Here is a 22,687-nt window from a genome sequence, read left to right as displayed (position 1 = left end):
ACATGGGTTGCATTTGCCCATATGTGTACATACATATGTACATGCACATTTTATTGGGTTTCGTAGTGTTGATAATTGTTATCATTGAACTTTATAAGACCTAATCATAATACATAAATGCTTTTATGCTGCAATTATTGCCTAACATAGTTTGCTTATTTATAACAGTTTGCTACTTTTATTATCATCATACAACTTTTCAAATGCTCCAGATTTTCTGGCATATGTATGTATGTACATATCACATTATTTGCCCATCACTTTTAGTGTAGGCAGGAAACGATATATATTGTAGTATTAAAATGAGATTTTATATTTCTTCATTTATTAAATTAAGGGAATGCATTGTTTTAAAAAGAAGAAACTACTTTATTTATTTATGTAATTAAACCTATGGACAAATCTATTTAGTCGTGTCCCTCGATAATCAGATACCCGTACACACTTACGTGAATGTAGTTCAATGCAGTGCGGAAAAGACTAATATATGTATGTATATGCATGTATGTATGTACATACAAGTAGAAGAAAACTGTTTTCCAGATTGGCCACGAGCACCCTAGCGGCTGCTACTTTGCTTACCGCTTAAGAAGCAAAATCCTAATTCGATACTAAAATAATAGAGCGACGCAAACGTGATACGCCAACCGAAAGGTAGCGCAAAAACTAAATGGATATGCGGTGAAAGTATAAATGAAAAGATTTAAAATTGGGATAATAGGGCTGGTAGGAGGAGAGTCAGGAGGTGCTGGTTTGCAGCAAGCGTTTCCGACCCTATAAAGTATATATATTCTTGATCAGAATTACTTCCCAAATCTAGCCATGTCCGTCTGTCCGTATGAACGCTGTGATCTCGGAAAGCTAGAAAGTTGAGATTAAGCATGAATATTTTAGTGACGTCTAAGCTGTGCGCACACCTTTGAAAAATTTGATTTGATTTTGATTTTTTTTCTTAATTTCGAATTGCCAAAAACGTTTTTGCCACCTCTACTCTAACGCCAACAAACTTTTACGCACACCCTTAAAAATTGTTTCAAAATTTTTTTCATTTTTATTATTTTAGTGTCCAATCTTTACCGGTATTTCAAAGAATGTAATTTATAGTTGAGGAACTGGACTACACCGCTCCATTTATTTATTTAAATCAGAAAATTAAATTTTTTTCTTATTGAATTTCGTTCTATTTTTCGTCATGTACGTATATGAAAATAATTGAGAGTAGGTAAAGGTACTAAGCTAGGGTCGAATATGTCGAAGTCCGATTATAATGAGATAATATTAAGTACTCGGCTTTGGCCTGCGCACCCTTCGCTGGTGATAAAGAATCGTTCTGACATGCACGTCTCTCACAATGTGGCTTTACTCGTGCGGCTGTATTTGTATTTATTTACAAGACATACACTTAAATACTACGTGGCACAAGTACAGATGTGTGGGTTCTTGATTTATTCGAGGTATTTAAAGTGAGTGTTTTCACGTAATCCGGCTTAATTCGTAGACAGCGTTCATTGTATTCGAATCTGTTCAATTCGCGGACGGCCTGTGTGTTTCCAAGCTAAGAAGTATATACAAAGTGAAATAGGACCAGTGCTGGTAAAGGTAAAAATTCAAATTTTTACTCATTTTATATAAAAATACATATTGTTAAATACATATGTGATACGAATTGTGGCGTTCGCTATTCCCAGGCTATCCCCAAGGGGCCCAGCGTAATGGCTAGGATAGAATATAATAACGCTTTGTTTGGAATCCTAGCGTCTATGTTTTTAACCATTGCTGTAAATGCTGGTAAGTTCTAAAAGTTAGACCATAAATTATTCAATTCTCTATTTTATAGATTAAAATAGAGGTTTTTATAAAATAAATAAAAAATAAAGTGAGCACAGCGTTTAGAAAACAAAAATGCTTAAATCTGTCACAGGACAGATGAAATAACATATGTACATTCGCTTTATTAAATTGATTTGAAAACGATGGCCACGACTACACTAATCATAAAAATATTTAGAAATAATAGATTTTTCCATTTGTGTTTTTCATAATCCCCAAATCAGGGGCTATTTGCGTGTCCGGGATTCGGATTTTTTACTAAACTAAATCTTTTGAGTCCCATCAATAAAACAAAAACTCCATACCGAGATATAAATTTGTGAAAAATCGCACCATTATAACACAAGTATTGATATCAACTTTTGTGACAAAAATAATATTTGTTTTGTAATAAAATACAATATGAAAAAAAATGCAAATCATAATGAGATACATACGTACTTATGTACTTATCCGGTTCAGTATTCTTGATCAGTATTCCTGATCCGGATCAGTAGGAGAGCACAACTAACCATGTCCGCCTGTCCAACCGTCTGTAGAAATTGCACATTAAGCTATGAATATACAAGTGACGCCTACGCTGCGCAAAAATTAAAGATTGAACCATAGACTTCGCACTCCTTCTAGCTGAGTAACGGGTATCTGATATCCTAGAAACTTGACCATATCTTCTACCTTTTTTCTTTAACTGATGTATAATGCCTATCTGATATATAGTAATACAAAATTCGAAATGAATGAGCATTTAAAAATGACGAAGAAATGCGACAATATTTTAAATTTTAATATTTATTTTTCCAAAAGTGGTAGAATTAAAGTTTCTCATATAGAGTTGTAGAAGAATACGTCAAAATCTTTTGAACGGAACGTTGGATTTAAGCAAATAAGCCGCCGATCGACGCGTTTTTTAACAATATTTTTCTGTATTTTATTTCTGTAATGTCTAACCTCATCAAACTCGATTTTTAAAATTTTGATGGTTTGTCCTTTAATGTTTATTTTTCTGACCCAGATATTTTTTTAAAAACTTAGTATGCAATCCCTTTAGTTTTAATAACTACAGAAAATGTTCTTCCCAGTGTATACATTATACAAAAATTAATTATCCGACATGCTTTATACAATAATTTATTTGCCGAAGTTGGCATTAACGGTTTTTAATACATTCTAAAAAAATATTTTTTTTTTAATTTTAGAAAACACTTGCAATCTAGGATGTCCGAAATGTAAGTAACACCAAATAATATATGTATTTCGTTTCTAAACAATTTTATTTCCTAGCTGACAGTGGACTGTTAAAGTACATACCCGGAAACTACTATGACTATTCCTTCGACAGTATTTTAACTATTGGACTGAGTGGCGACGTTCTTAGTGACTCCGATGATACCAGTCTAAAAGTATCCGGATCTGCAAAAATTTTTGCGAAAGGAAACTGTGGGTATACATTACAGTTAGGTTCCGTAAAGGTATCTAATACAAAAGAGTCTGTGGAAAAAAAAATATTGAACAGCATTCAGAAGCCAGTTCAGTTTACACTGGTCAATGGAGTTTTACAGCCACAAATTTGTTCAGACTCCAGCGACTTTGACTACTCTTTGAATATTAAGCGTGCAATTGTGTCATTGTTCCAATCGGGAATAGAAGCGGAACATGAAGTTGACGTATTCGGTATGTGCCCTACACATACATCAACATCGAAAGTGGGTAACGCGAACATAATTACGAAAGCGCGGAACCTAAACAGCTGTTCGCATCGCGAGCAAATAAACAGTGGTTTGGTGTCCGGAAAAGTCAACGAGAAAGCTGGCATTACGTCTAGTCTGCTGCTGCAGGCAAACTATATTAAGGAGTCAAAGGTTGTAGACAACCTAATTGAAAATGTTCAGCTGACAGAAACATACATGTTTATTGGAAGTACTAAGGGAAATTCTGATATCAGTGCAAAAGTAGTTACAATATTAAAACTGAAAAACCCTAGCGGTACCAAGGCCAACTCCCCAGCAACTGGTTCTACTGTCAGAAGCGTAATATTCCAGAGGCCAGATATCTATACATCCAAAAATATTAACTCCCTTAAAACGATTCTATCTGATCTTGTAGATTCAACTGGAGACTATGTGAAAAAAGAAAGCGCAAAAAAGTTTGTTGAGTTTATTAGGTTGCTACGCCAATCTGATAGTGAAACTTTATTAGAACTGGCTGCATTTCCACATCCCAACAAAGTCTTAGCACGCAAGGTATATTTGGATGGATTATTTCGTACCAGCACAGTAGAATCAGCCAGAGTTATATTGAAACAGCTTTCCAAATTTGATGAGAAGGAGAAATTACTTGCGATACTCTCCTTAAACTTAGTCAAAAATGTTGACGAAGAGACACTCAATCAAGCGGCTGCTCAGCTCTTACCTAACGCGCCTAAAGAACTATATATAGCTGTGGGTAGTTTAGTTGCTAAATATTGTTCAGGAAATAATTGCCAAGGACCGGAAATTGATGCCATATCTAAAAAGTTTTCTGATGGCCTTAAACACTGTAAGCCAAATACTAAGCGCGAAGAAGAGCGCATTGTGTACATTTTAAAGGGAATAGGAAATGCAAAGAGCTTAAGTGGCAATACGGCTGCTGCTCTAAGTGAGTGTGCTTCCACAGGGCGCTCTAACCGTATACGTGTTGCAGCCGTGCGCGCGTTTTCATCGGTTAAATGCGATGGAACCTTGCAGTCTAAATCCATGGAACTTCTTAAGAATCGTAACGAGGATTCAGAGTTACGCATTGAAGCATATTTGTCCACTATTTCATGCCCTAACGCGGAAGTTGCTAATCAAATTTCGGAAATAGTGAATTCCGAAACTGTTAACCAGGTTGGAGGCTTTATTGTATCTAATTTAAAAGCTATTAGAGACTCTACAGACGTCAACCGCGAGCAGCAAAAGTACCATTTGGCTAACATTAGAGTGACTAAAAAATTCCCCATTGACTACAGGCGGTACAGTTTCAATAATGAAGTTTCCTATCAACTTGAATCCCTTGGTATTGGCGCCAGCACTGATTACCAATTAATATATTCGCAACAAGGATTCTTGCCGCGATCATCTCGTATTAATGTAACAACTGAAATTTTTGGCACCAACTACAACGTATTTGAGGCAAGCGTACGACAAGAAAATGTTGAAGAATTATTGGAATACTATTTGGGGCCGAAAGGATTGGTAAACAAAGATTTTGAAGAAATTGTTAAACTCATTGAAGTTGGAAATAATGGTGGTAGTGTTGCTGGTGGCCGAGCCCGACGTTCAATTGTTGACGACGTTTCTAAAATTTCGAAAAAGTATAAAACGTATGGAAGTAAAAATGTGCAAGATCTCAATTTAGATTTGTCATTAAAACTTTTTGGATCGGAATTGGCATTTTTGAGCCTTGGCGACAATATACCAAGTTCTCTGGATGACATTATTAACTACTTCTCAACTTCTTTCGAAAAAGCAAAACGGGAACTATCTTCGTTTGAAAAGCAACTCTCCAGTCACCACCTATTCCTTGATACCGACCTCGCTTATCCAACTAGCATAGGAATACCTTTGGAGCTTGTAGCCCAAGGCTTTGCCGCTACCAAAATTGATCTTGCCCTTAGTCTTGATATTAATGCAATTCTAGAACAAAACTGGCAAAAGGCTAAATATAGACTAAAGTGTATTCCGAGTGTCGATATTACTGCTAACCTTCAGGTAGGCTTTAATGCACAAGTACTCTCCACTGGACTTCGAGTGGTATCATCAGCGCATTCAGCGACTGGTAGCGATATTATTGTAGCTGTTATTAAGGATGGTGAAGGCTTTAACGTTGACCTCGAGCTACCACGCGAAAAACTTGAGCTTATTAATTTTAACGTTGATACAGAACTATATGTAGCTGAACAAGACAAACAAAAAGCAATTGCTCTTAAGGGTAACAAAAAATATAAGAATTCTCAACCTAGTGAGATATGCTTTAATCAATTGGAACTCGTTGGATTAAATATTTGCATTGAGAGTTCAGCAAGCTTAAGTGAAGTTCAAGCTGGAAACGGTAATGTTCCAGAAAGAGGACTTGCTGTTTTGGACAAATTTCATTTATCTAAGCCATTTAGTTTCGCCGTCTACTTAACGACTGAACGCAAATTTACATTCAAAGGAATTCACACACAGGAAGCTTTTTTCCAAAAGTGGAAATTAGATTATTCCACTCCAGGATCCAAAGTATCACATGATACCAGTGTTGTCTATGAGCTGGGAAATAAGCCTAAGACATATAGTAGACTATCCTTTGATAACTCTCAATGCCACTTTGCAGTGGAAGCTGGAATAAATAACGACAAGAGTGAATTGGTTGTATATGGTCAATACGAACAAGATAAGGACATAAAAAAAAGTAAAATTGGTTTTAGCAAAAACGGAAATGAATACAAGCCTTTAATTGAAATCCAAGACAATAATGGAATCTCAAACAGCATAAATGGGTACCGCGCTGCCGGAAAAATAGTTGTTAAAAAAAACAGTAACAACATTGAAAGATATAATTTCGAAAACTTCCAAGTGTCCAATGCTAATAACGCCCGTGTAGTAGTAAACGGATGGTCGGATGTTGGATCAAATTTATTAACCTCTGAGTTGCGAATTACTTCAGATCAGCAAACCTTCTTAATAAAACAAAATTTAAAATCGGAAAATGGCCTGTATGAGGCAGGCTTTTACATAAATGATGAACGTTCTCCCGAAAACATTTACGGAAGTTCAATACATTTGACAATAGCTGACCAGTCTTATGCCCTTAAAATTAACGGTAAAGCAGCTGAATGGTCCATTGGCGCCGATGGCGGTTTGGATTTCCAAAAAAATGGCGATTCCGATTCTGTGCGTGCAGGCTCACTTGTGCAAAATTTAGCTATTCAGTATAAAAACAAGCAGGTTGGAGCATTAAAGATAAGGTCCAATTTTGATATAAATAAATTGGATCTTGATGTGGAAATTTCACGTGATCAAAAAATTGGCTCTATAATCGTAAAATACGAAAGCAATCAGCGACACGCGCGGGATTATTCCCTGGAGGCTAGAGCAAATATTAACAAGCAGTTTATAGATGTTATATCTAAGCGTGAATTTAACGGAAACGTCTATGTTGTCGATAACTCTATAGTTACAAGTTGGGGAACTTTACTGTCTGCAAAGGGAGAAATAGGACAACGTTTCTCGGCCCAAGACATTAATATTAATATTCAAGGCAATGTTCAAATTAGCGGCAAGGACAAAGCTACTCAATGGATACTTAAAGTAATCGGTACACCTGACAAAACCAACAGTGAGTTCAGGATTAGCCGAGACGCCGCAGAGCTTGTTAAGCTAACCAGTGAGTCGCAACATCCGCAAGACAAAATATCCTTGGCTAAGCTAAACCTTATTGTAAAAAATCAATTAACTGCCAAAGGCGATTTTCGCGTAGCCAAAAATGGCAAGGGTGAGTTTACAGCCAGTTTTGAGACGGTGAAGACTGAACCGAAGCACAAACTAGAAATTGAATCTAAATTCCACATACAGGCTCCCAAGTACGATATAGATGCTTCGTTAACGCTCGACGGAAAAAAAAAATTGCAGTTGAAGTCTGAAAACAATATAGAAAAGTTAAAGTTCTCCACAAAAAACATTGGTGAGGCAAACGACAAAAAAGTAGCTTTCGAGGCTAATGGAAGTTTAAAAGGCGAATTCCGAGGGAGTGGGGAAATATTAGGTAACTTTATATTTACAGCTCCCGATGGTCGAGTCATCGCTGGCAGTATCAATCGCAAGTTCTCCACAAATGCTAAAAGTGGCTTATCCCAAGGCAACATGGATGCACAGCTCAGTGATACGTTATCTGACAGTAAAATAAAACGCTCAATTACACTAAAGGGAAAGCTTGATCGGCTGAATACAAAAACTAAAGAATTTTCTGCAAACAGTAATTTAGTATACACGTCATTTAATGGAGAAAAGTCGGAGATAGGCTTTCAAATTAAGCAGCAACAAAACGGTGAAGCTAAAAACACAGATTTTAACCTTAAGGCCTATGGAAATCCACTGCCCCAACCTTTTGAGATCGCCCTTGTCTTAGAAGATTACAGTACAGAGCATGGCGTGGTTAGAATCACGAGTAAATACGGTGAGATTTTTACAGTAAGTGCAAATGGAAACTACAACAATAAGCAAGCAGTTGAATATGAGCTTCACGCTAATATCGAAATCCCAAAATCCAGCTTGAGGTCCTTAGAAATAAACAGTCATGGAAAGGCCTTAAAATCTTCAATCGGAAATGACAACAGTGCCTATAATACTGAATTCTTCCTGGATTCTAAAACCGGTCAAGGGCAATATGCTCGCGTTAACACAGTATGGAACGGCACGCCAAATGATGGGACATATGATTTTGAAGCTCAAACTAACGATATGAAGTCTTCATTGAAGTTTAATGGTAGATATCATCGGAAACAAACTGGTGATATAAAAAATGGTGATCTTACCGGTAAGCAAACGTATGTACTTAACGCACAGTACGGAGAGCAATACGTAAAAATGGATTCTTCATTAAGTTATGGAGCCGAAAAAGTAGACATAGCATATGTTCTAGATTCTAGCTTTGTTTCTGTAAAAGACATCAAAATTAATATTCGCACGGTTAAATCTATCGATGATTCGACATATGTAGTCAGTGCAGAAGTCAAACAGGCTGACAAATCATACGGATTAGACACAACATTTTATCGTTCGGCCCACAAAAAAGGTGTTGACATTCGCTTGGATCTGTTGAAAGAAAACCCTATTATCATAAAGAGTATTGCTGAACTCTTAGGCGACCGAAAAGGAAAGGTTAATTTTGAAATTCTAAACTTGGCAGATTTGGACATTAAAATAAATAGTGAAGCTTCATACGTCAGTATTGATGACTTTTATATAATTGGCAGCTGGAGCTCAAAGAAATTAAAGCTCGATGGTTACGAACTTGAGGCACGAGCTCAAAGTAAGAACATTAAATTGCAACTCAAGAATGTAAATGGCGTAATATTCTCAGGTACAGCCACTTATGCTCTTAAAAAGGAACTAAACAAAGCCATTATTGAAGGCCAAGGCCAAGTGCAGTACCAAGGAAAAGTGCAGAATGGCAATTTCAAGCTGACCCGGCAACACTTTGATTTTGGTACGGATAGGGAAGTTGGTTTCTCGTACACTTTTATGGGTAATTTGGGAACCAAAAACGGCATATACACTTTAAAAATCACGAACAAAGAATTCAACACCAAATTTTCCGTTTGTGAAGAAAAGAGACAATGCACAAATATAATAGTACAATCAATTGTGAACATTGATGAACAAAAACTAGAAGCTGTGGAACATACCACCCTTACTATTGTTGACCTGAGAGAGCTTGGATATCCATACGAGTTTGAATTAAAGTCTCAGAATAAGCGCCAAGGTTTTAAGTATCAGTACCATTTAGATAGCTTTATAATAACAGGAAATAATTTCAAGTACCAATTAACAGCCAATATTCAGCCCACGGCGTCCACAATTAAATTAACACTTCCGAAGCGTCAAATGTTGTTTGAAACATCTCAGAAAATACCAACAGAGGGAAGCCTTTTTGGACACTACGAGCAAACAGCTTCATTCTTTATTGATAAGTTGCAAAGGCCTGAAGACGTTGCTCGCTTTACTGCTATTGTAGATGTAACAGGCACCGAGCGCGTTGCTCTCAACGCCAACGGCCAACTTAAATTTGAACATCCAACTATTCGTCCATTGAGTATTTCTGGACGATTAAATGGGGACGTGAATCAACAAATCGCGAATGCTGAAATAATATTTGATATATTCCGACTGCCGGAACAAAAAGTTATCGGAAACACTGAATTGCGCAACTCCCGTTCCCAAAATGGTTTCAATATTGCTTCTACTACAACTATTAAGTCTGCTGGGCTTCAGTTTCAGTACCAAATAAATAGTAACGCTGCAGTAAATATAGAAGCCCATGAGTACAACCTTGGCCTAGAAGTAAATAACGGTGAAATCGATGTTAAGGCGATTTCGTTTTTGAATAAGGAAAAACTAGAAATCTCTTTAAGTGAATCAAATAAACATATCATTCATATAGTCGGAGACTTTAATAAGCAAAAACGTTATGCAAAGTTCAATACAAAAGTCCAAATTCTTGATAGAAATCCAATTGAAATTACATCAGAAGTTCAACCTAATTCTGCTAAGATAGTACTGAAGCGTCAAGATATCATAGATGGCAATGCAGAACTTAAGCTGGGCAAGGAATTTAAAATTGATGTTTCTGGCAGTGGTAAACAATTATTTAATGGGCGAGTGGCATTAGATGCATCAAACTTTTTACAAACAAATTACTTTATAAATGAAGATCATCTAAATGCTTTCTGGGTAAGATACATTAAATTAAATTAATTTTTATTTATGACATATATTTTATTACAGCATAATTTTGAATCGGAACTAAACAAAGATAGTGAATATATTTCTAAAAATATTAAGGAACGCTTGGAAAAATCTCGTCAAGTACCGGATAATATTGTTAAATTGGCAAAAGAAGCTTCTCCAGATTTGTCCAAAATTAAGGGAAAATTTCTAGATTATAAAAACGATATTGTTAAAGAACTTGAGGCTGACCAATCAATTGCACCGATTATTGATGGCATGTAAGTAAATTAATTAATATAACATTTTCGTTTATAAAAATGCGTTTCCTCTTTTAGACGCACCTTATTTGAAAAAATAGCCGGTATTGTTGATGACATAAGCAAGGTAACATCAGAAACATTTGAAAAGGCTCAGAAGGTGATTGTTGATATTTATGATAAATTGCAAGCTCTTTGGAAGGATTCCCTTTATAAGACGTGGGAAGATTTTATTATAACTGTAAAAAAACTATTTGCTACTCTCCATACAGAGTTTATAAGGTATTGTACAAAGACATTTAAAGATATTCTTTCTGCGCTTGAGAAATATGGACCAGCTTTGAAAAGCTATGGAAAAGCTATTGCTGAAACTGTCAAACCTATCAACGACGCTGTTCAGGAAGTAATTAAAATTGTGGTCAATACTGCTGAAGGTGCGGCCGATGAATTTAAGCAGTATGTCGCAAGCCTTCCGTCATTTGAAAGTATTCGTAATGAGTTCAATGACAAAGTTAAAGTTCTAAAACTTTTTGAAAAGGCAATAGAGTTTACAAATAGTCTATTTGATCAGTTAAACATTTTACCACAAACTCCAGAGACTTCAGAATTCTTAGAAAAACTCCATGATTACTTAGTCGCTAAACTGAAGCAAGAACATATTGATGATGAAAAGAAGGTCGAAGAACTTGGCAAGCTATTAATAAAGGCCGTTCGTTCCATTTGGGTCTCGATTAGAAGCACTTCTCCAGGGTCATCGGATCATGTGATTGATTTGCAATCTTGGATTGGTTCCCTAACGCATTCTTTTGACTCATTTGCTGTACTTCCAAGCCTACTTTCAATCCGTTCTAGTATCTTAAACTATATATTAAATGAGAATTGGGATGTCGTATTCAACAAAAAATTATTATACTCCTGGATATTCTTTAATGACTTTGAACTACGAGGCCATGTCGTTGATGGGAAGCATATATTCACTTTCGACGGCCTGAATTTCGAGTATCCTGGAAACTGCAAATATATTCTCGCGCAGGACAGTGTTGACAATAACTTCACAATAATTGGCCAGCTTACAAACGGAAAACTTAAAAGCATTACGCTTATAGATCGGGAGGGTAGCTATTTCGAAGTAGTCGACAGCCTTGCTTTAAAGATAAATGGAAACCTAGTTGAATACCCACAACATTTGTCTGGTATTCACGCGTGGCGCCGATTTTACACTGTTCACCTATATTCTGAGTACGGAGTAAGCATAGTATGTACTACAGATCTGAAGGTTTGCCACTTCAACGTAAACGGATTTTACACAAGCAAAACCAGAGGGCTTCTCGGTAATGGCAACGCTGAACCATACGACGACTTCTTGCGAATTGATGGTACCGTAGCCGAAAATTCGGCCACCCTAGGCAACGACTATGGAATAGGAAAATGCACAGCAATTGAATTTGACAATAACCAGTTTAAAAGCTCCAAAAGAGAGGAAATATGTAGTGAACTGTTTGGTATTGAATCAACTCTGGCTTTCAATTTCATTACCTTGGATTCGAGACCTTACCGCAAGGCGTGTGATATTGCCCTTGCAAAAGTGGCTGAAAAGGAAAAGGAGGCAACTGCGTGCACGTTTGCTTTAGCTTACGGTTCAGCAGTTAAGCAGATTCATAAGTGGGTGCTATTACCACCACGTTGCATTAAGTGTGCTGGACCTGCTGGACAGAACGGCTTTGGAGATGAGTTTACTGTTAAGTTACCAAACAATAAGGTGGACGTTGTATTTGTCGTTGATATCAATGTGAAACCCGTTGTACTGTCTAATCTAATAGCGCCGGCCATCAATGATATTCGTGAATCGTTAAGAAGCCGTGGATTTTCAGATGTGCAGGTCGGAGTGATTGTTTTCGACGAATCTAAACGATATCCCGCTCTACTCACAAGTGATAGTGGTAAAATCAACTATAAGGGAAACGTTGCTGATGTTAAGCTGGCTGGAATAAAGAGCTTCTGTGACAATTGCGTCGAGCAACTTATAACTGAAAAACGAATTCTAGATATTTACAATTCTTTAAAGGAAATAGTAAAAGGTATTGCACCCCAAGCGGATGAAAAGGCCTTCCAGTTGGCTTTAGATTATCCCTTCCGCGCCGGTGCCGCGAAGAGCATTATCGGTGTACGAAGTGATTCTTTAGAATATAACAATTGGGTAAGACAAGTATTTCTAGTTTCGAAATATTAAAACAAACAATATTTTTGTATTTTTAGTGGAAATTTGTTAGAGCTGAGTTAACTGGTTCAATCACTAAGTTTGACGGTGCACTTCTTCATCTTATTACCCCTGTAAAGGGGCTCTCATTAGAGGGAGGATTAAGCGAAAAACTAATTGGTACGTATTTGTTGTATTATATATTATATATTATACGTATAAGTCAATGTTAACTTGTATTATTTTAGGCTTCAACTCTCGATTGGTGGCTACTGTAGATGGCAAAGATAGCAAAAAACGAACCAAACTGCAATTTGATAATGACATGGGCATTGACTTTGTCCTTAATAACGGTGGCTGGGTGTTTGCCACACAAAACTTTGAAAAGTTAAAAACATCGGACCAAAAGAAAATGTTGAACCAGATTACATCATCGCTGGCAGATACTCTCTTTAAGACCGAAATCGTTAGTCAATGTCGCTGTCTTCCGATTCATGGATTGCACGGCCAACATAAGTGTGTCATTAAGTCATCATCATTTGTTGCGACCAAAAAGCCAAAGGCTGCCTAAATTTTATCGAATCAGAAAGAAACATATTTTTCTTAAAACTATGTCAAACGAAAAATTAATAAAAGCTTAATATCATGCACCTTTTTTTTTATTAAATAGACGGTATTGGAAAGTTATTAAAATGCCAAATTAAAAACCGAACAAACTTTCAAAAATTTTCGGTGCAACAGAAGTTATGAATAAAACTTGCCCTGATTAGGACTCACTTGATGCTTGATCTAGCGTTTTCAAGATCTCACCGCTCTTACGGATGGAAATGGGTAGATCAACTGGTTTAGCGATCCTGACCAAGAAGATACAGTGGCTTACAGCATATTTCCTGTAGAAGTATGCAATGTTCTGTTACCGGGTTACCAAAAACAATCGCTGTTCAGCTTGACATATGAAAAATAAAATAAATGTGGTTCCTCAGGACCTTAAATCAAAGATTTCATACAGAACAACTGGCAAAAAACAAATGGATGAGCCAGCAGCCCAGCCCAGCGATGTCTACATTGCTTAGTACCCGGAAAACATAAATTCATTGAATTTCATATAGTAATCCTTATTTTAATACTTTATTAAAGTGTAATATGAAATAAGTATTACTAATCTGTGATATTAGGTTTTCAAGTTAGTAAAATGAATGTTTAGACAATAACGAAAGGCGCGGCGCTCATATTATAGGCTATTAAAATATTTGGTTTTGTACTTATGTATTATTGAACATAATTAATGAAATAGCGAATTTTATTAGTACAAAGATATCTTAGTGTTATTTGAAATATTCTTAATATTTATAAATATTGATTTACGTAATTTAGGCACTTCCTCAATTAGGGTTTGTTCGTAAATATACAAATATTGTCATCAGCATGTCTAAATATAAAATATAATTGAGTCTACTTTATTTATATTAACTAAAAAGTTAAAGACTTCGTTTGGACTTTGACGCTAAGTTAGGACACTTATCAATGTCTAGATGTTTATGTCTACAGGACGGAAAATATAAAATTGAAAGGCAGATACCGGATCAAGCTGTTAAAGAAATGTTGTAAAAAAATTATATAAAGTTAGATTGTGGTATTACTTACGCTAAGGGCAACCACATTCATCAACAACCATTTTTGGCAAGTCTCGTTTAATAATACCATCATCACCATAATATATTAGGGACATACTAGAGAATTTTATTGGGGCGCAACACGGTCGCATTCCATTCAGGAGGCCCATTTTCCGATACTCTTCTATAAAATGAGCATGAAATGTTTGAAAAGTGTCTGGCGTCCTAAACGATCCTGTGCAATCGCCTCGGCAATAGTTCGCGAAATATCCCCTGGGTGCAATAATCCAGTCATCCCAACCCAGTGCTTTGAAAGAAACATAAAATGATTCTTTACAGCACTGTCCATTTAAAGCTCCGCCACAATCTACGGCGCGTCGCCTAACGCGCCTTGTTTTAGATGATTCTGTATGAAGTACGAGAAATGGTCTGTTGGGATTCGTACTCAAGTAGTCGGATGAGTTCCCTCTTAATTTTGAAGTTTGAAAAAGGTGCAACGAGTAGCGACCACCGCATCCAGTGCAATCAATCAAAAGTCGCAGTTTCTCGTGACTGGTATGTCCGTACCAGTCACGAATTGTATCTGTTAAGTCGAATTTTTGCCATCCCAAATTTTTCGTGTCAACTTCAAAAGAAGCCCGGAAGATAATAGCCTTGTCTATTCCCTAAAAATAATATTCTTTAAAAATATGTTAAAAACCATATATTTAATATTACCTTCTCCGTAATATTGATTGATGTTGATAATTGAAATACCCATATTTTTATTCTGTGATGTAGTTTTTTTGCTCCCCATTTTCTTTTAGTATTTAGCCAGTGTTCTTCTGGCAAACTTTTTGCTCGTTCAATCCAAAAACTATGTGGCTTGTCTATCCGTATGTGGATCTGAGCGCTTCGTATGGATAATTTTTGGTTGGAAACACGTCGGCTTTGAGCGGAAAACTCAAGTATTCGATATTGTCGGTATTGGGTTCCTTAAAATAAAATGTATTAAGTCAATGCATTATAAGATGATAGAGCGGATTATAAATAAAGATTGCCTTGTTTTTTTATGATTCAAAGTGACAATTGATTAAAAAATCAAATAAAATTTTAGGTATACAATAATTAATTAAAAATCAAAGCTTTGTTGTTTATTATATGTATAGGAAGTGTGGGTATGGTAGTTTTGGGCAGTTTGTTGGCGTTAGAGAGGATGTTTCTAATTTTTCTTTTCTTTTTGCCACAAACGTCCCAATTTTTATATTTTTTCATTAGTCATTTCATAATTTGTATCAAATCGCCAAAAAAGTTATTGCCACGTCCATTCTAAAATTTTAAATTTTTTTTTCTTTTTTGGAGAACTTGACTATAGCATTCTATCTTCTATTTTTTCATTATATAATTTCAATATGGTTTAAGGAACTTGACGAAAGTGTTCAATCTTATATTGAATAAAAATCTACTTACCCTCTTCTGCAAATGTAATTATTTCCTGAGTATTTCCAAAGAAGTCTTCATGATCAATATTCTCCTGGTCACGAGCAATCGATTCGTGATGTTCCTTTCGATCTTCATCTTCAATGCTGTTGAAAGCTGACTGATATCCAATGCTAGAGATACCTTCATTGTACCGGTTTTTATCATGAGTCTGAACACTGTAATCGTTAAAATATTCATAAGCATTGGGCCTGATCTCACCATTTATGACAGTATGGTTACTATTATCACTACTATGATTTATATCTATAAGATATGTCGATTTTTTTAGGGCATTCTCATTAATTTGTTTGCCGTTGATGCCGTTAACTTTTCTGAGCTCTCCACTTTTAAGCTTCTTGGTACTACTGTTATGGTGGCTTCTAAGTTGTTCTGTAGGCTTAGGTGCACTACGAGAGTTAATGTTTAATTGGCGATTTTCTTTCCATCCTTTAAAGAATGACTGTTTTTTAACGATTTTTTGTATATAATGCCTTCGGTCTAAAGAACGATTTCTCAAAACTTTCCCAAATGTATTATCTTTACTTATATTGAATGTGAAATCGAACCGGGATCGATATTGATGGTGACTGGGATCCCGTTCGCTGCTATGATAAGTCCTTCCACCTCGGCCACTAAACATATGTGTTTCGGGTGAGGCTAACGCCCGTGACTTGATAGTCTTCTGATCTAAATCCTTACCACTGCTGTCAAATGCATTGTTTGGTATCATTCGTCCACCATCGGCACGATATATTGTTTCCCAAATAAATTGCTTAGGCAAAGGATGGGATACATTGGGCTTGTGGCTGAGACCAAGCTTTGTCAAAATTTGCCGCTTTATTGACTCCAAACGAACCTCATCGCTCGGTGCAATGTTGTTATGGGGTTGATTAGTTTTTTTGTTGAAATTATTGTTGTTATGGTATTTGTTGTAGATGTTGTAGTCTGTATGTGGATTATCTGTGTAAATGTGATAATTGTAAAGTGTTATGTAAGATTCGTTATATTTATTATTTTTTTTTTGTATCGAGAGTATTTGTGTTTTTAGTATAGTTACTTTACTCGATATCATACGAGTTCTATTCGTTTTGAAAAATTCTTTTCCCCTTACATTTTAAATTTAAGTAGAATTTGAGAATGTGAAAAATTCATTTTTTCCTAGCATTTGTAATTTTAGTACAATTTGCGATATTATTTATTTTAAAATTGTTCCTAAAAATCCCGGAGACGCACATTATCGTAATACCGCTTAAGCATGACGACTAATGTGAAGTTAAATAAAATCAATAATGTACATATGTACTTTATTGGGTCGTAGACATTTCTTTTTATTTTATTTTACGACAAAATAAAACGATACTGCAATACCTTTTTAGACTCGTATCGTACGTACTCGTTTGTATTGAAAAAGATGTTTGATAGTCACCGTGTAACAAGGCCATTCTTTCCCATCCTTACACTTATCAAATTGCAATATTAAGATAAAAACTCAGCTAGACTAAATTAGTTAAAGTTATTTGATATTTTTTTTGTTATATTTACCCTTTTACTGGATTTATGAATATCGCAGGCTAACTGCGGCATGGTCCTTGTATTTAAATTATTATGTTTTTACTAGTGGCACAACATTTGTCAGTTTAATATGTTCAATTCATAAAATTTTTTTTTTTTTTTTTTTTAATAACAAATAAGTCTTAGAAAATACATTTATTTTACAAAGAGTACTGCATTGAAATAGTTTTGGTACGGTATGACATCTATTTATTTAAGGAATATGTATTGTTTTCTGCTACATACGTGTATGTCCGCCCGACTCCCATTTCCTAAATTTTAATTACCTCAAGCACTATACAATTTTTTTGTCTCAATAAGAATATTCAAAGCATACCCTATATTCGGTAAGTAAACAATTTTTGTGAAAACTAACCTTTCTCGGTGTAAATGTTGGGTTTTCCGCTTTCATGACACAAGGTGCAGCCCTTGTGTGTCTCCAAATTAGAAGTATAGTAATTACTACTGCTTATCCCATTGCAATTTATTAATTTGACTTCAAACCAGACAAGTCCAATGAGAAGCCAAATAAGATTAGCTCTATTGCGTTTAATCTTTGAACAGTTACGCATTGAACCTTGAATCGATGGCCAAGGCGCTTCAATTTCCTTCAAAGGGGACACCAGAAGGCTCCTCTCTGACTGGCCCAATGGTTTTCCTCCGTGTACTAAGTCATAATTAGTTCCGTAATTTGTCTCCAAAGACTGACATTTGCCGTCGTTAAAGTTAAGTCTTTGCTCAAAGCCGCTCACATTACTTTGCATTAGATGATCAGTTCGAAGGTATTTTTGTGGTTTCCGCTGCATGTGATGTCGCTTAGTATATGTATATCTATGCCTGCGCCGTCTGTGTCTGCGGCGACGTCGCCTCCGTCGCTCTCGATTACGATTGCGACTTTTGCAAAACACTTTACATAGATTGTTGGATTTTACCTGTTGGTCGTTATCTATGTCGTACGATGTATACCCATAAAACAACTTGAGCTTTGCCTCCGAAGTGCTGCTGGGGGTTCCGTTAGGTGTGGAAGAAACCGAGACGTGCACTGTCCTACTGCTGGCTTGGCTTCTATCTGCAACTCCAGACTGGCCAGGCACCGAAAATATGTCTAGGAGAATGCAGCTAGTCAGGAGTGTCGCTAGCGCAGTTAGCCAACGAGCCAGCACTAAAATAACCGCCACAAGTTTAGATACGCTAAGAACTTCGGGGTCAGAAACTTTCTTACGCATTACAGCAGGCTGTGAAAATAACTTCCGTGAGCCAAGGCTGTTGCAGCAGTTAAAGCTATAGCAGCAGCAGCACTTTACAACCACAACGCAGCAGCCCTGGCGACAGCAGATGCATTGGCAATTAAAGAAGCACCTGTTGTTTTTGAATGGCGCCTCCGGTTGCGAATGATTAGAATCAAAGGCAAATCGCATATTTGGCAAGCGTGTAGTACTGGCAGTGCCCCTTAGAGAAGTGATACAAGTAATGGCACTTTTATTTTCCTGGTAAACATTTTCCGATCCATTGCAAATCTTTTTCGTTGGAGCTGAGTTTCATTTGATCTGCCTGTTCAAAAAACAAATTTTCGAAATGCTTGCTTAGATATACACATACAAAGAACATTTTATTATATTTCGATTGAATAAGTGGTATGTCAACTGGCGAGAAGTCAACAAAAAGTATTGGTTTATAGAAAACGTGTTTCTACAATTTATATGAAAACTACAAGAGAGAACGTCATTGTTTTCGAAATATGGATAGTAATTGGCAACCAAAGACATAAATTTATAAATTGGGCATGAAAGCGTATTGCAGTTCGTTAGCGTAAGAGTAGCGTGCGAACATGGTTTTGGCATATCGATAGAAATCAACAACACATGTGATAAAATAACCATATCAACACTTCTTATTTCAATTGTGGGATCTACTTTTTTTTGTAGCCGCTAGTTTGGGCGTACCCAAAATGTTTTAGACAAATGTATACATACAAACATAGATAGAATTTGAAAATATAACAATAAAATTAAGAAAACGAAAACCATTGTTAAGAGGTGTGGGCTTTGTGGGCGTGGCAACATTTTAATCAAATGAGGTCCAGTAAAGTCAGCATGATTAACTCAATCTTATCTAATCTAATCCTTTGTAGTTTCCGAGAACGTTACGTGCATACGGACGAACAGACCTACAAACAGATGGAAAATGCCAGATCGATTCGCACGAAGTAGTAAATTTTGTGCTGTAGGAAGTATACATACAAACATATGTATGTAAGTCGAATGCTTTAGCAAGCAGTAGACATTGTACACGAGGTGGATTTACTAATTTACTAAACTCATGGACTTTAAGTGTGTAGGCGCCAGACAGACTGTGACGTTAAAGCCGTTATAGTGTACGTGGCTCAGTGTTGCACTGGGTCGGAGTTTCCTGAGAACCCAACGTTCATACGGACGATTTTAAAAACATAACATAACGTCACTAGAAAATAATTAAAAACCAAATTTAGAATAGTCTTAAACATATTTATGTAATAAATTTATCAACAGATCTGATGGTTGATGTAACCTTTACTCTACAAATTAGCCGAAGCTAATTAACATATAATTACCAAGCAGTAAATACATATATGTTTAATATGCGCAATAAAAGGAGCTACGTTCTTATGTAATGTGTGTATGTATGTATGCAGTAATATTACGTTAAAAGTGATGTATGTATATCGAACCAGAACTTTTGATGAATAAACAAGGAAACTATATTTTTTATTCTAATGTCAGCTTTTTGATATATTTCAAGCATATTAAAACCGAATATCTTTATTGTGAAAATTACATTAAAATAACATTAGCTGATAATTTTATTCTCATTATTATATTCTCAAAAAACTCGTCTAATTTATATTACGAAGGTACATTTTTTGTTTTTATTTTTTAATTGAGACTAGTTTGCGTAGAAATTGACGGGAGGACACTTCTCTTAATTCTGATCAAGAATATATGTACACATATCCTTAATGTGGTCGTAAATGTCTCCTTTACTGCGGATGGCACAGTTAGTACTACGCCTGATAGACTCCACACCAAGGACCCACAAAAACGGACAAACAGCCTCATCTGCACCATCTGAAGAACTCAGGGCGTCACTCAGACTGTGCCCAGACGAAACGACTCCTGAATGGTTACTTACAAATGTGTCAGTGGAATGAAGACGAATTGAAAACATGTGTTTCACAGCAAAAATAATACATATGTATATGCTGGTTATGTGTCTAGGTTAATGTACTGTGTGTGTTACAAAATGTATCACCTTTTTGTTTTTAAAAGGAATAACTTTCAACTTAATGAAAATACTATTTGTTCACGGTCGATTTCTTTAACAGAAATATTATAAAACACTCTCTGTAAGAAATATCACATTTTCACGTTTTGTACACGTTTTTTGCTTTTTCTTTCAGCATAGAAACAATATATTGTATCTCCGTCGGTTGCTAAATGACATTGCATACTTTGTGAGACTACGGTGACACTCAAAGCTTTTCAAAAGCTTTTTTAAGATAAAAACATTTCAGCGTTACCATCTGTCCTAAGCAGTGAAGGGTTATAAATATCGATTGCCATTCACGACTATCGATGCTATCGATATTTGATTTTTCTTGATGAAAAGCCGGTCGATTCAAATGAATGGACCACCCCTTATTCTATAACCGCAACAGTTTTTCAATAATCGTTAAGTGTTATTAGCTTAATTTCAATTTAAAATGTATACTAGATTCGTTGAAAAGTATGTCACAGGCAGAAGCATTCGCTTAATTCGCTTAATCTACTTAATTAGCAGTAGATCTAGCCTTGTCCATTATTCTTTAGACTGTAATTCAGTTATACACCATTTTAGATTTATATAGTTTCTTTATACCGAAAATGTAAAACTGTATAAAAACAAAAAAAACAAATTTGCTAAAATAACCAAAATTAATCAAATATGATTTGAATTCTGAAAAATGATTTACAGCGGTAAACATTGCTGCAACCATTGGAGTATTCGCCTCTATAAATCTGCAGTTAAATAGTTCCACTTTTTTTTTATAGTGAAATTTGAGAAAGTATTTTTATTATTCTGCCAAAAAAATTATTATTCCATCTAATTGAAATGAGAAAAAGGTCAGCAGGTAATTTTTGTACATCCCTTATTTGTAGAAAATAAGAGGTAAACCATACCCGCGTAGAAGAATATGTAACAGGCAGAACGAAAAGGAACTACGTGCAATTACTATTTCTCCAATTTTTAGTTTGTTACTTACATCATGTGTATGTATGTGTGTATGTTTGTATAACAAAAGAAATAAATAACGTTTTGAAAGTAACTTGCGCCTCGTAGGAGTTACTAGAATCTTCACGAATAACTTAAACTTTCTAATAACTTAGTTTCCGTGGTTTTTGACGTTCATACGGACGGATCGACTATGTTAGTGATCAGGTTTTGAAAAACTTCCTTAAGCTGTTATCTAAAAAAGCGTGTTGAACCTTATAAAAGTTATAATTATGACATGGTTTTAATTTTTTTTTTCTTGTTTTCTGTGCTATCGACTTTATGAAGTTATATACAAATGTATAATGTGTAATGTCTCGATCAGGAATAGTAGCCTTTAATGTGTGTCTGTATAAACATTCGGCTCCCCAAAAAATTCCGGTAATCATTTTATTACTCCCGAAAAGGGTATAGCAACAAAGATAGTTAGTAGTAGTAACAAAGATAGTTACAGTATATAACATAATAAATACAGCAATGGCATTTCCAGTACCTAGAGCTAGTAGCCAAAAACAACCAAAAGAAACGGCGGAAAAGCTGTCTCGGTTGGCTTGCAGACCGTGAAAAGCCACGAGCCACGATTGAAATACCGAATTTCATACCAAAACATATGAATACCGATTGTTTATATCAAAAACTATCAGGCGAATTCTACAAAAAAATGTTGTGTATACTTACATACATATATGTACATAACCATGCGCTCACACAGATACACACAAATGGTTACTCCGAGTTTCTTATGCGCAATAACCAAGCAAGTACCTTCTACGTCTAAAAAAAAATTGATAATATTTGTTTAGAAAAATTAGATTCGTCAGAAACCTTTGAATTTGGTCTGCTCTTTAATACATATGTATGTATATGGTAATATAATAATATTTAAGATCATTGAACTTTTTCGAGTGACTTATTGCCAGTTTTAATACAAACGCACATATTAACCACATAAAATGTACATATATAAGAAGAAAGGAAAATTAACAAAGGCGCGATCGGAGGGTAGGTTTTTTCCGGTCCGGACTAACAGGTGTTCCACTAATA

The 22,687-nt window shown here is 35.7% G+C and overlaps 2 protein-coding genes across 7 annotated transcripts; one reads left to right on the top strand and one right to left on the bottom strand.

Annotated features, from left to right (window-relative positions):
* Positions 1 to 1,321: 1,321 nt before the first annotated feature.
* On the top strand, positions 1,322 to 13,379 carry LOC6555825 (apolipophorins). Its single transcript, XM_001982655.3, has 8 exons — positions 1,322 to 1,599; positions 1,689 to 1,788; positions 3,027 to 3,056; positions 3,112 to 10,280; positions 10,335 to 10,555; positions 10,613 to 12,731; positions 12,791 to 12,911; positions 12,980 to 13,379. The coding sequence occupies exons 2-8, from the start codon at positions 1,713 to 1,715 to the stop codon at positions 13,300 to 13,302; spliced, it is 10,059 nt and encodes a 3,352-aa protein (XP_001982691.1). The 5' UTR covers positions 1,322 to 1,599; positions 1,689 to 1,712; the 3' UTR covers positions 13,303 to 13,379.
* A 480-nt stretch (positions 13,380 to 13,859) lies between these two features.
* On the bottom strand, positions 13,860 to 22,336 carry LOC6555888 (inhibin beta chain). 6 transcript variants are annotated; one of them, XM_026983474.1, is made up of 7 exons: positions 20,645 to 20,916; positions 18,579 to 18,907; positions 17,733 to 18,518; positions 15,794 to 16,765; positions 15,062 to 15,318; positions 14,376 to 15,009; positions 13,860 to 14,319 (listed from the first exon to the last, which is right to left on the bottom strand). In XM_026983474.1, the coding sequence occupies exons 2-6, from the start codon at positions 18,772 to 18,774 to the stop codon at positions 14,377 to 14,379; spliced, it is 2,844 nt and encodes a 947-aa protein (XP_026839275.1). In that variant the 5' UTR covers positions 18,775 to 18,907; positions 20,645 to 20,916; the 3' UTR covers positions 13,860 to 14,319; position 14,376. The 6 variants fall into 6 exon arrangements, with proteins under 6 accessions (XP_026839275.1, XP_026839274.1, XP_026839271.1 ...); XM_026983473.1 differs by lacking the exon at positions 20,645 to 20,916 and adding an exon at positions 22,322 to 22,336 and having other exon boundaries at positions 17,733 to 18,907; XM_026983470.1 differs by having other exon boundaries at positions 17,733 to 18,907.
* Between the last annotated feature and the right edge of the window lie 351 nt (positions 22,337 to 22,687).

This window comes from Drosophila erecta, unplaced genomic scaffold (assembly GCF_003286155.1).
Source record: "Drosophila erecta strain 14021-0224.00,06,07 unplaced genomic scaffold, DereRS2 tig00000294-arrow-arrow-pilon, whole genome shotgun sequence".
Taxonomy (NCBI): domain Eukaryota; kingdom Metazoa; phylum Arthropoda; class Insecta; order Diptera; family Drosophilidae; genus Drosophila; species Drosophila erecta.
The sequence above is the reverse complement of the archived record's forward strand: the minus strand, read 5'-3'. Positions and strand labels throughout refer to the sequence as shown.